Source organism: Carica papaya, chromosome 8 (assembly GCF_054855325.1).
Source record: "Carica papaya isolate Zhongbai chromosome 8, ASM5485532v1, whole genome shotgun sequence".
NCBI classification, from domain to species: Eukaryota; Viridiplantae; Streptophyta; class Magnoliopsida; order Brassicales; family Caricaceae; genus Carica; species Carica papaya.
This window is the reverse complement of record NC_142316.1, coordinates 25,806,131-25,820,266: the sequence shown is the minus strand read 5'-3', so window position 1 is coordinate 25,820,266 and position 14,136 is coordinate 25,806,131. Positions and strand designations below refer to the sequence as shown.

General features: G+C 35.9%; 2 protein-coding genes and 1 pseudogene across 7 annotated transcripts; 2 read left to right on the top strand and 1 right to left on the bottom strand.

Annotated features, from left to right (window-relative positions):
- Nucleotides 1-383: 383 nt before the first annotated feature.
- Nucleotides 384-2,951, top strand: LOC110807165 (zeatin O-glucosyltransferase-like). Its single transcript, XM_022032202.2, is given in 3 exon segments — nt 384-619; nt 621-905; nt 907-2,951. Coding segments are annotated over 3 exon segments (1,413 nt in total). The 5' UTR covers nt 384-440; the 3' UTR covers nt 1,856-2,951.
- Nucleotides 2,952-3,068: 117 nt separating this feature from the next.
- On the bottom strand, nt 3,069-13,917 carry LOC110807168 (tRNA-splicing endonuclease subunit). Of its 6 annotated transcripts, none has more exons than XM_088209490.1 (6): nt 13,449-13,917; nt 13,217-13,348; nt 12,561-12,962; nt 7,241-12,033; nt 4,889-7,005; nt 3,069-3,236 (listed from the first exon to the last, which is right to left on the bottom strand). In XM_088209490.1, exons 1-4 carry the CDS (start codon nt 13,562-13,564, stop codon nt 11,895-11,897), a joined length of 789 nt encoding a protein of 262 aa, XP_088065616.1. In that variant the 5' UTR covers nt 13,565-13,917; the 3' UTR covers nt 3,069-3,236; nt 4,889-7,005; nt 7,241-11,894. The 6 variants fall into 6 exon arrangements, with proteins under 6 accessions (XP_088065616.1, XP_088065615.1, XP_088065617.1 ...); XM_088209489.1 differs by having other exon boundaries at nt 3,069-6,237; nt 6,658-7,005; XM_088209491.1 differs by having other exon boundaries at nt 3,069-7,005; nt 7,241-11,743; nt 11,838-12,033.
- LOC148252754 (zeatin O-glucosyltransferase-like) lies at nt 6,662-8,656 on the top strand (annotated as a pseudogene).
- Nucleotides 13,918-14,136: the final 219 nt, after the last annotated feature.

The following is a 14,136-nucleotide window of genomic DNA, read 5'->3' as shown; positions in this document are numbered from 1 at the left end:
TCCTTTTTGGATAACAATCTGAAGCTTAATTTGTTTGAAAATTCATGAAATAATTTTGTTTTATTTCCACAAGGAAATGAATACTAAATTTACTTCATTTTTTTCAAATCATCCACACATTATCTTCTAAAAAAACTTACTCAAGCGAGTGACTGCCTCAATATCCTACTGAGAATACATCATATAATTTAATTTTTAATATAAATTCACACATTTTATTAAATAAAATAAAGTTGACCCAAAAAGATGCTGCACTTGAAACCCTGTAAATTCCAATTGCGACCCAACTAGTAGTTGCCAAAAAATAAAAACCCATAATCCAGTTCTTTCTTCCCCCCCCAATTTGGTGTGGATTGACAATCTTGAATCTTCTAGATCTTTTACCCATTTCGGAAATTTTTCCTTTTTTTTTTCTTTTTTTTTTAATAAAGAAAAAAAGCATGCACCAAAATCTGAGTCAAGCTGCAAACGAGGATGAGGTGGTGGTGGTGGTGGTGGTGATCGTGCCATTCCCTGCACAAGGTCATCTCAACCAGCTCCTCCATCTTTCCCCCCTTATCCTCTCCTACGACGTCGTTTCCTCCGTTCAGTACGTCTCTTCCGCAACCCACGTCCGCCAGTGTGCATGGTTGGGACCAACTTTCCGCCGCCGCCAATATCCACTTCCACCAACTCACTCTCCCTCCTTTGATCTACCCTCCTCCTAACCCCAACGCCGTAAACAAATTTCCATCTCATTTACAGCCTCTTTTTAACGTCTCCTCCGATTGTCTCCGCCGGCCGGTGACGGAGCTTCTCCGTTTACTTGCTTCTAAAGCCAGAAAAGTTATCGTCCTCTACGACTCCATGATGGGTTCTGTGATTCAAGACGTTGCTTTCATCCCCAACGCAGAGTCTTATACTTTCCAGTGTATCAGCTTTTGCTTATTTTCTTTTCGTTTGGGAATCAATTGAGAAACATCCAAACTGGCCAGATGCGATAATCCCCGCACACATCCCCTCTCTAGACGGTTGCTTCACGCCTCAGTTCTTGGATTACTCTGCTTTTCAGTATCAGTACCAGAATTTCAGCCATGGACGTCTCAACAACACTTGCAAAGTCATCGAAGCTCCTTACTTGGATTTGCTTCACCGAGAAACTACATGGGCAAGAAGCTCCATGTTTTGGGCTGTCGGCCCACTGAACCCTGTTGTTGCCATATCCACATCCCACCCACGGCATTTCGCGTCAGAATGGCTCGATAAACAAGTGCCAAACTCTGTAGTTTACGTCTCTTTTGGTACAACAACCGCCATGAACGACGAGCAAATCAAGGAACTCGCACAAGGGCTCAAACAAAGCGGCCAAAAGTTTATCTGTGTCTTAAGAGATGCTGACAAAGGAGACATTTTCGACGAAGAAGGGATCAGAAGAGTGGAGTTGCCAGAAGGGTATGAAGAATCGGTAAAACAGTGGGGTCTGGAGTTGAGAGAATGGGCGCCGCAGTTGGAAATCTTGGGGCATAAAGCAATCGGGGGATTTGTTAGTCACTGCGGGTGGAATTCTTGCATGCAGAGCACAACAATGGGGGTGCCAATGGGAGCATGGCCGATGCACTCGGATCAGCCTAGAAATACAATGTTGATAACAGAAGTGCTGAAGGTGGGGATCGTCGTTAAGGAATGGGAAAGGAGAGAGGAGACGGTGAAGACATCGGTTGTTGTGGAGGGTTTGAGAAGGTTGATGGGATCCAAGGAAGGTGATGCTGCGAGGAAGAGAGCAGGTGAAGTGGGTGCCGCAGTCCGGCGAGCCGCGGGTGAAGGTGGAGTTTCACGTATGGAGTTGGATTCTTTCATTGCTCATATCACACGTTAGTAATAAACCAGTAATTCCCAGTAAAATTTGTTGTATATATGTATATATATATATATATATATATATACACATTTAGTTGTTATTTTTGTTTGAAGATTATGTTATAACTAAGGGAGTGTATTATTATTAAAATGTATATGTGAAATTGTTATTAAAAAAAATTGGTTGTTAAATTTAATTGAGTAACTATTTTCTTATAAAGAATTTTTTAGTTAAAAAGTATCAATCATATTTTTATGGAATAACTATTTTCTAAATTATTTTTCATAAATAACTTTCTATTTAAATAATAGCGTGAGCATATCTTGTTTTAACGGTTATGATTTACTTCTTTTTCTTTAATTTGTTTTTGAAGATAATTTTACATTTATCAAATTAATATTACAAAATTCAAAATTTATAGTGATAAAAAATTAAGCCATAAAGTAAGTAGTGAACTGTTAAACACCCATACCAAATGATCCATAATTAGGCTAAACTAAAAAGTAATTACAACTCTTTTTTTTTTTTTTTTTTTCCAATTTGTTTAAGTTTCAATTTATATATATATATATATATATATATGAACTATTATTTTTCCCAAAGATCTTGTACTATATATCTTTTATACCAAGGTGTTCTAAAAATACAAATAACTTCACAAATTCTTAGAATACGGCTTTGTTAAATTCATTATGCCAAAAAATTAGAATGTACCAGAAATATCTAATTTCTCCTCCTACGGCACCTTCTAATTAATTAATCCTCAATTTATTCTAAGTTGTCTTATTATCACCTAAATTTTTTTTTTTTTTTTTTTTAAAGCAATTATAAGTAAATTTCTTGTTGATATTTTTAGCGTTGGCAAAAAAGTTTGTTGCATGATTACATTTACCGTGGGTTTAATTAGATAATTATATTCTTTTAATGGTTGTCTTTATATATATTTGAACGTTCAATTATGTTACTAATTTTCAGAAAATTAGTGACCAAGAAATTTGTGTTATTTAAGTTAAATAAGTTATAAATATGACAATTAATTTAGCGTTTTGAATTATAATTAATTAAATTGATAGGAATGCAAATGTATATATTTGTAATAATTATTAATCTGCAGTGGATTAGCTTTGTAGGCTAGTAGTTGGGGGGGGAACAATCGAGAAGTGGAAACTTATCCAATAATAATTGTGTATGTATATCACTTAAAAACTTACATTCATTCACATCAGGAAAATGTAACTAAGAAACATAATTAAAGAAAATCCAAAAATGTTCATACAATCGTTTATTATATTCAATTTCTACTCTCCAAGATTTATATACCATTTTCAATTCCCTACTGCCTCTATTTTTCTATTTCAATTTCCTAAACACCGTGTATGTTGATCTTGTTTTACTCCATCTGGAAAAAAAACAACATTAGATAATGGGATGAGAGTATCGAACGCTCAGTAAATTCCAACTCAACACCTACGAGCAACCAGAATCACTTTTACAGTGCAGAAACTCATCCACTCCCGTAGGCGTTTTCCTCAACTCAAAACACTTCCTTGAAATTTCTTCCCCCCCCCCACCCATTATCAAGACTTTTTACCATTTCCATAACAGATTGTATAATTTAAACAGAATAACCCACATTCAACTTACTTACATGTTCCATCCATTTGCAGAATTAAGCTGCTTCCCTGCACTATTCTTTCACATACATGCAGTTATTCTTGTCCAGAAGATGGAAAAACATTTGTATGCATGCCCACTAAATCATTCAATACAGATGTCTATTTAACTTATTGGTATCTCCACTTTTAATTCCATGATTTCCCCTCATCTCTTTCATATACACACAACTCCTCTTATCTAGCAACTGAAAAACATTAAAGCAATATGTATTTGTCAACTGAATCACCCAATGCAGTTACTTATTTCACCCATTTATATAACTCAATGTTTTATTTTCATGATTATCCCTCTTCTCTCTATGATTCTTTAACTCATTTTCTATCAGATTTCACACTCGGCTCCACCGGCCGATTTCTCTACCTGTACTGTTCACACCAGCAAATAACGCACACACACCAACCACTAGGGCCATGCGCGCGCACACACACACACACACAGCTTGTATTCCGCGTGCCAGACACAGCCCTTCCGGCCATCTCTTTCTCGGCCACAACTCTGGCCTCATATACATAACATATCCGGGAAATTCACTCCCCTTTGGACCCTCTGTTATCTGGTCCACTCCACTGACTGATCGGTAGTCAGCTGGTTCACATCACTCCGGCCACCACAGGCCACACACACACCACACAATAAGAAACAGCATACAGAAAAATATGAATTAGCCTCAGTTTAATATTGATTAATATTTACTCTCTAGCTTCTGTCACCAGCATCCTCACTATCCCACACTACCATCCAGGCCATTTACGACTCCATACTCAACTCTTTTAATGCCCATTCGTCATTGTTTCTATTCTGTCCTCACTCTCATTTACTGTTTGGGTCACTTAACAGAAGTAAGATTCCCCTGAAAATTTTTCAGCTCATCTCTGTTCAGTCTCGGTTAAGCCTATCATCCAGCAAGTCTCTCCTCTGCATCGGCTATCAGATTTTGTTCATAATTAAGTCTAGCTGGAACACCCTATTTTATTTTATTTTTCTTCTTTTTTTCCTCTCAGCAGTACCCATCTCTCATTCGGTGCTTACCCTGTTCCTCCACAGATTTCCCCTTCCCTGGCTGTTATTCACCTCAAAACTCCACTTCTATATTATGATTATCTCTACCCAGGATTAACACCCAAAACGCATTCTGTCAGGCCTCACCCGAGCTCTCTCCCTCCGACTATCATTCACCCAAGATTATATTGAAAACCAGACATTATAGCGCATGCCAATACACGTGTATGGATTTTACATTCACTGATAAATTCACTTACAGCGTGCTTCCCTCCGTCTTTCGAGCTTTCATCTCAAATCCTACTCGTTCGACTAATGAATTTACATACACTATAATTCAGATTCAAGTCGAAAAAGGAGCTGAAATGAACTTACCTCTCGGATTTGCGAGACGGAAATAAATCCCGTTGACTCTCTTCCTCTTTTAAGTTCCTCTCAGCCAAAGATGCTTCTCTGCTTGGTTGCTCTGCTCTCCTTTCTTCCTGAATTTCTTTCAATTTTGCTCCCTCTCTCCATCCGTGGGTTTCGTACATTGCCGTCCATTAGGGGATGAGATCTGGACCCTCGATTTCTTAATTCCTTTTAAGATTTCCAAGCTTTCCCTTCCATATCTAAAAAAAAAAAATGTCTTCGACTTGGTCCTTCTATTCCCATTTTTTCTTCTTGGGATGTTACATCATCAACCCTTTCCTTTTTTGTTCCTTATTTTGAAAATTAATTTTATCTTTGATCATATTCATACGTGGACAAGTCAAGCAAGTTGCTTCTTTTTATTTTTTCTAGCAGGCTACGAACAAAATGAATTTCATGTTTATTTACAAATTAAACTACATTTTCCATCAAATACTATGAAGTGTGATTTACAACTGAGCTTATATATGTTTTGCTTTGCAGCTCCAAATTTGACCTCCCACCCAGTTCAAACCTCCTTAAATGGCCGAATCAGCCACTAACTTAAATTAAAGCATTTAATTTATTATAAATATATAAATAAATAAAATAAGACATGTTACATGTAGACTGTAAATGAAGCTCATCTAATTTTTAAAGCTCTACTTCTTTTCTCTGCTCAATTTAATCTTTTCCTTTTCCTTGGGACATAGAACCAACTCTTATTTCCATATTGGATAAGCTTGCTATCATCAATAAAGCTGCGTCGTTTTTGTCTGAATAATCAATTTTTGGTCTTTGTTTTATGGGGGATGATTAAGAGAGAGAGAGAAAGAGAAAATTTATGTCCTTATTCTTAGTGTCTTATCTTCAAGGAAAACATCACATATGAAGATACAGTGTCAGGATATATACATATATATATATGTATAACTAAAGGAAGACATAAATCATGACTACAAGCTTTCAAAATTAGCCCAGTTTCATCAATGGCAGACATGTAATACCTGGAAGATCATGAGCAGCAGACTCACCTTAGAGAAGCTGCAGTGATAGTTACCATAGTGCCTTTTCCTGCATAAAGCCATCTCAACCAACTACTACAGCTTCCTTTCTAATTTCATCCCACAAATCCCAGTTGATTATGTCAGTTCCACCATACATGATCATCAGGTCAAGCTTCGTGACCATGGCTTTCATCAAAAGCATTCTTACCAGATTCAATTCCTCCTTTCCTCTTTCCACCTGACCCCAATCCCTCCAGAAAAATTCCTGAGCATCTCCAGCCATCCTTTGATGCCTGCTTGCATCTATGTAAGCCTGTAATGTGCTCTCTGTAAAAGCCAGAAGAATAGTCATCATACATGACTTGATAAATGACATCCATCATTCAGGATGCAGCCACAATCTCTAATGCAGAAGCCTACTGTTTCCAAAGTACATGTGCTTTCACTTTTTTCTACAACCTATGAGAAGAAATAGGTAAACCTTTCCCAGTCTAAGCTGAGATACAAGAGAGGCTTCCATCAGTTGATGGCTGCTTCAGCCTGAGTTCACAGATTATATGACACATCAATTTCATTTCATGGATTTTCCAGCTGGAGAACTCCACAACATATGTAGATTGATAGATGCTAGCTACATCGATCTTCTAGTGAAGATATGTCAACAGAGAAAAGAAAAGACGGGCAATAGGACCATTGAACCGAGTTAAGATCAGTGAGTGTAGGAACAGAAATACCAATAATGAATACCTAAATGGGTAGACAGACAAGCACCAAATCTGTTATATATATTTCTTTTGGAACTATAACCATGATGACTGATGAACAGATCAAAGAACTCGCAACAGGGTTGTAGAAAAGCGAGATGAAATTCATCTTGTTATTCAGAGAAGCTGATGAAGGAAACATTTTTGCAAAAGTTGATAGGAGGATTGAGGTTCCAGAAGGATTTGTTGGGACTATTCTGTCCAAAGACTCTGTGCTCCCCTTGTCTCTGTTCCATATGGTACCCTCCTACTACTACTTGGGACTTGGGAGGAAGCCTGTATTAGTCAAGAATCTGGATTGTCCCTTATATCCTATAGAATCAGTCTCCACCTGCAATAGCAGAAAGATAGATTTTTTCATGTCCTGGTTAATAAAATTTTTGTAGGTGATATAGTTGTGTCTATAATTATCCAAAATTTCAGGAGATTATCTAGTACAAAAGATATACTCAGAATGATACATTTTGCTACATAATACATAAGTGTGTGTCCATAATGCATAAGTTCATGCTTTCCAAAATAACTCTGCTTTTACTTTGTTCAACATAAGGAAAGACATGGGAAACCTTTTCAAATACCATCTTTTGAAGGTTGCTTCAACTCTGAGATTATGAATTTCATTGTTTATCAAGCAGACTGCCTAAAATCTGGGAGTGGAAATAAATACAACCGCAGGTTAACTGAGGATACTCACATTAATCTTCTGCAACATATTCACGAAAACAAGAAGCATTAGATTGTAATGCTCCAGGCCCAAGCATCACTAACTCAATAACTTATTAAACTTAAATTAATGGTCCTCCAAAAACTCGAACTCATCTTATCGTTGATTTGTGATTTTGAGTTTTTATATAGGGTTTAACAATCACATATTTTCCAACATAGAATTAAAATATACAATCTCTATAACTCAAACTCTTGATATTTTCATCAATGCTACATATTACAATCGCAAATCACAATCCAAATACTATAAGGTACAAGATTGCACCAATTTAAAAGTCACCGAGTTGGTACGTACCGACTCTCAAAAGTTGAAGTTCAATTAATTAATAGTTTATGAATTAAACTTTTGAATCCTGATATATCATTCGTAATGCTCCGGTCCCAAGAAGCTTGAACAAACAACTTTTGACTTCAAATCATTTGACTTCAAAAGTTTAGGTTATTATTTATGTATAACTTCAACTTTTATGTAAAATTTAATGATACATATATTTTCGGTTTAAAATTAAACATCACAATAAGAATTTGTTTTTTTAAAAAAAAATAACACAACAAGAATTTAATTTATTATTATTGTCCTTCATATAAGAACATTAGAAATGTTATTAGAGCACATGCTAATTTAGTGACTTCAAGTTGGCGTGATCTTAAACTTTATAACTTATTGGATTATGATTTGTGATTGTGATGTGTGTTCTTGATGAAAATATAAAAGATTTAAATTATAAAAATTGTTATACCTAGTTCCCCATACTAAAGAGATATGTGATAGTTAAACCTCATATAAATTCTTAAGCTACACACTATCAATAATTTTAGCTTGAATCTTTGAGAATTAATAGTTTAAATTTGAAAATTATTTGGCCAGTAGTTCTTGAGCCTGAGGTATTACATGGACACCAAATCCATGCTATCATTGCATTTGGAACCACGTCCATGATATATCAATATACTAAAGAACTTGCAGCTGGGCAAGAAGAAAGTGAAACAAAGTTCATATAGGTATTGAGAAATATAGATAAAGAGAATGTTTTTGCATAAGCTAAAAGAGACAAACTTCCAATAGTAGTGAGAGAGTAGACGGGATATTCTGGGACATCCGTCAACTGTGGCTTTCTGTCTCATTGCCTATGCACTCAGACCAGCCCAGGAATGTTGTGCTCAGAATCCTATTGCTTAAAGTAGGTATGGTTGCTAAAGAATGGTCAGATAGAAGAAATAATCACATCATCAACAAATAAGTTGTAAAGAGATGATGAAATCAGAAGAAAGGGAAGTAATGAGGAACCAGAAGTAGCAATAAGACAGTCTACAGCTTCTCGCATCGAATAAGAATCCTTTGTAGCTCAAATCACCAGAGACTCAAGAAAAACATATGTATCCACATAAAAGTTAAATTGAATCAATGAATTCAAGTTCAGATAATTTTGACAGAAGCAACTGAGACAGGATAGAACTGCGGCCTATCTGACATAACTATAAATGTATCAAAACTTAGGCTGCATTAACAAATTCTTGCTAGAAAGCACTTTATGATGTGGTTCAGAAATACTACTCTGATAACTTGCAATGTAATATTAAGTTGCCTTCACTTTGAAATGCTTTGATTTTGTAACTTCACATAAATAAAGTTAGAGAAAAAGGAGAAAGAAACCCAAAATAGACTTCATAGCAGAAATGAAAAACTCAGACGGATTGTACACAGCTTTTATCCCCTAGTTTGACTTTCTTCTACTCTTTGAAATTCCAATTCACAAGGGTGCAGAATTAACTACAGATATAAGTTTATATGAATATCAAATGAATTTTTTTAAATAAAAAGTGTAAAAAATATCATTGATAACCGAAATCAATAGGGTATTAACACTTATACAAAGTATTTATATATCTACCAAAATATCAATAAAAATCCCTTAATTCTTCCATAGACTGAAGAGTATTACCCAATAACAAAAATCCAAAAATTTGGAACTACATATTCCTAATCATGTCAAAATCATTACCGTCGTCTACCCTTTCGAAAACTTTTTTATCCCTCTCCTTCCAGACCGCCCATAAGATGATGAACAGGATGATGTCCGCTTGTTTCCTCCACTCACTGATGCCCTTCCACGCTCAGATTTCATCTTTAACTGAGCCAGCCATCACCCAATTTATTCCTAATAGTCCATAAACCATAATACATAGCTTGTACACTACCGAACACCAAAGAAATACATAGTTACAAGTCTCCACAGCTCTTCTATAGAGATAGCATCCATTCACCACAATCTTATGCCTTTTCGTCAATTTGTCGATAGTCAAAATACAATCATTGCCAGCCTCCAATGGAAAAAAAAATGGAGAAAGTCTAACCTTCCAAGTTTGTCTAAATGGAAAATAGTACCAGTCTATTCATGCTTGGTCAAATGCTTGTAGAAAGATTTGACCAAAAATGACTCATTAGTAGTGAGACACCATAAAGAACTGTTGTTGCTTCCTTCCAAGGATATAAGAGAAAAGATGCTTAGAATTTTCTCATACTCATAAACCTCTTGGTCATTGAGGTTTCTCAGCACAATAACCTGCCACTCCTCCTCGCCCCACTACATCCCTGAACAATTCACTAATCATGGTATCTTTCTGTTGTGCTATGGAAAAAATCTAAAAAGTCTTGGTCTTTGAGGGTCCCGCCTTCCAACTACAGGTGCTGCCACAATCTGAATCTACCACACTTACCAACTTTTCACCTAATGCACACCTGGAACTTATCTTAGTCTGCCAATTTCTTCCACAACTCTTTCGCATCTGGTCTTGACAAAGCTCTTGTCTACCAAGCTCTCTCATCTGTTCCAACTTTCGCTTCTATCACACATCTCGGCAGCACACGTTCTTCATTCATAAAACTCTAACACCACTTATCCTGTAAGACCATATTCATCTCCACTAAGGATTGTAACCCCAAACCTCCTTGGGGTATTAGCTTCTTGATCTCATCCCAAGAAACCAAATGGTATCTACTTCTTCCCTCCGAATCGCCCTATAAGAATCTATATTGAATAACTTTCAACTTCCTCGCAACACCCACCGGAATAGTCAAGAGAGACATAATAAATGAGTAAGTCACCTAGTGCATTTTTGATAAACATAAGTCTCCCCCCTTTAGAAAGAATAGCTCTCTTCCATCCTGCTAACCTCTTCTCAGATCTAGTCACCATAGGATCTCATGTTCCTCTTTAAAATTAGCCCCCAGGTAGAAGTCCCAAATATTTAATTGGCTGTTTAACTTCCTTATAACCCATGGTCCTGCCAAACTGCCGATGTTACTCCCATCCCCCAACCTAACCATCTCAAAATTTGGTAAGATTGGTGCTGAGTCCCAAAACCACTTGAAAACCTAGCAATAAGCACTTGAGATTGAGCATAGCTCTTTAATCGGGCTCATAAAATAATTTAGTATATTTGCAAAAAATAAGTAGATTATCTCCTTGACATGTTTCCCCCCTTCCACTTTACGGCTTTTGAATAATTCTAATTCTCTGTCCCTTATCACTATTTTATTCAAAACTTCCATGACCACAATAAAAAGTAAAGGAGATAATGGATCACCTCTGAGACCTCTAGAAGCTTTGAAGAAGGACGACAGACCACCATTAACCATTAACGCAAAGGACATAGTAGTAATGCAAGATTTAATCCATCTACGCCATCTCTCCCCAAATTCCATCCTCATTAGCAAATAATCTAAGAAGCTCCAATTTACATGATTTTGAGTTTTTCCCATATCGCGCTTGCATTGAACCTCCTTCCTCCTTTTGTGCATCAATGCCTCCACCACCTCATTAGTAATAAGTGCAACATCGAGAACTTGTCTGTCTCCGATGGAAGCATGTTGGCATTTGCCAACCACCTTATCCATAACCTTGGACATTCTCCTGACAAGAATCTCTGCTATGAGTTTGTATATGCTTCCAACTAAATTTATGGGTCTAAAATCTTTGATGTTGTAAGCCCCTCCTACCTTAGCAATGAGCACCAAGAAAGATGAATTAAGGAATCTAACAAAATATCCAGGTTCGTGCAGCTCTTTAAAAGGTTCCAGGATATCCTTCTTCATAATGTGCTAAAGTTCCAAAAGATACCCATATTAAAACCATTTGGGTTAGGTGCCTTGTCTCTTTTGCACAACAAAAAACTTTCGAAAATCTTTTCTTCCGAGAACTCTCTTTCCAAGAAAATCCTACCTGACTCATCCAAAACCTTGAAGTAGATGTCGTCCAGTTTGCACTTTCATCCAAAATCTTCATGGTATAACCTGCTAGGATAATCTCTAATCTCTTTCCACATATGCTTGTTCCCTTCCACTAGCCAATATCAAATGAAGATATGTTGTAAATCATATTTTACAACTGAAAAAACTTGCAATTTTAAGTCGACTCAGCATGAGGCTATTCTTACTTCTCTATCAAAGCCTTAAGTCATGCAGAGCTATAACACTGATTCCTTTAAGAAAGATCAGGGTAAGACAGGAAGGTCCACCATGCTGAAGGAGAAGAAACTAACACGCCCATGTTCTACATGACAGAACTTCAGCGGAATACTGCCCAACAGCCTTTCAAGAGTTTCAGCGTCTGCTTTGGATGGAGGATAACCACTACAAGATAAGTCAAGAAACAGTAAAATGCAAAAGATTTATCAGCTGGTTAAAATTATTCAATGGATGGAGAATCTTTTATTTTGTAACTATGCAAGATGACACAAAAGTACAAGCATGCTTGAACATACATATGCCATGCATAATAACTAATTCCTTCACAAATTAAAAATGAAATGATCATCTGCTTCAACACTCAAATTATGCCACTATGAACAATACAAGGACGTTCAAGTCTAGCAAATAATTAAAATGCTTAATAAAAAAAAAACAATATGCAGCTAATTTGAAAGAAAAAAATATACAAATCCTCAAAAGTTATCAGAATCATGCAGTAACCCATGGAAAATTAACACCTTGGGGAGCTAGTAAAGTAAAGTTTTTAGGTAGAACTGGCCTTTGTAAAAATATTTTTAAAAAAATGCAGAACTCTGCCTAAATCTTATGCAGTTTTGAAAGACCAATAAGAAAAAATTAAACAACCAAGTATTGAATTTCAATAAACCAACTCTGGGCTATGAAATTACCTTGTTACGCAAAGCACAAAGCTAGGATCAACGGGAGAAGATTTTTTAAATTTGCTATTTGGAAGATAGATATCAAAAGCCAGCTTCACTGCATTAATATGCATATTATTGAACAGTTCAGCAACATAATCTTCATGTAGTGATTCGCCCATTTCATTTCTTTCAGAGTTTCCTTGAAGAGAAACAAGTTCATTGTTTTTGTTACCACCTTTTTCAGTCCAAGGGATGCCATGCCGCCCAACAATATAACCAAGAGATTTAAGGTGTCTATAAACCTCATAACATTCCCATCCGCAGCTGTGCTTTCTGCCAGCAACTTTTTGATATAAATCTTCCAGAGACATAGGTGTATTTGCATTATCATCATCAAAAAGTTTCAAAGCACCTATTTCTGCCAAAAACCTAGAAGAAAGTACATGAATTAAAATAACAGTTATTTCCTTGAATGTACGGATGCTTATTCAATAATTCCCATATTTATTTAAATGAATGTCGTTAAACAAAACTAAAAGTTTAAAAATGTTGGACTAGTCCCTGAAATCAAGTCTAATACAGTTCATTTTTCAAGAGTCTCCTGTTTTCTCAAAAGAAGCTTGAGATATAAAGCAATAACAACATGAGAATTCATAATATAAAACTTGTTTAAGTTGACTTACAAAGTTTCCTCAATCAAGCAATATGTCTTTCCACCACGAATAATTCCTGTTGTTGTCCACATTTTGCCCTTCTTCTCTAAAACCTCAGCCATTCCCATTTCCTCATCCCAACGAGCCTTGGAAATTTCTTTCCTGGTAACAAGGTGACGAGCAACAGCAAGTCATCCAAGAGTTCTCCTTCATTTGTAATAAGTTTGACAATTAGACCATTTCCACAAGGTATTACTTATACCTGAACTGTAACTTGGTCACAGAACCACATGCATATTGATGTTCTTCGTCGTCCCTATACTGAAAATCAACCTCATTGTCGCTTACTGAAGAAGTTTCCCAGCCCTCACCGTCCATAACATAAAAATTTCAACAGAAAATGTTCGGCCCTAATAACATTGACTCAAAAATAAATAAAACAACTTGCAGTTTCATATCGAAATAGGTTGTGATTGCATGAGAGGGAGAAACAAGAGTAAATTCAATAAAAGAGATTGAAAAAGAAACTAAACCGGCAGCTTTGACTGATCAGACACGTAGCGCCGGTGCACGTGCAGCTTTGAGTTGTCGTGACTTTTCGAAGGAAACCAAGAATTGTATATTGGCGATTTGTGATATGTGTATGATTATTAGGGTTTCGAATTGGGAATTTTAATTCAAATAATCGGATCGTTAAGGAACCAATGGTAAAGCATAACGGAAAAAACAATAAAGGGATTTCATATTACTTGTGTTTAAAAATGTCTGTTTTTTTTTTTTTTATATTGTTGAAATGATTTTTTTAAAATTATTATTTAAGAATTCAAAAATTAAATAAAATGCCCAATATAATAGATTTTGTGTTTGTGATGTCTATCATAATTAGTAATTATATGCATATTTCTTTATTTAATTAAGAAATTTACTTCTTATCAAATTAAAAACTATTA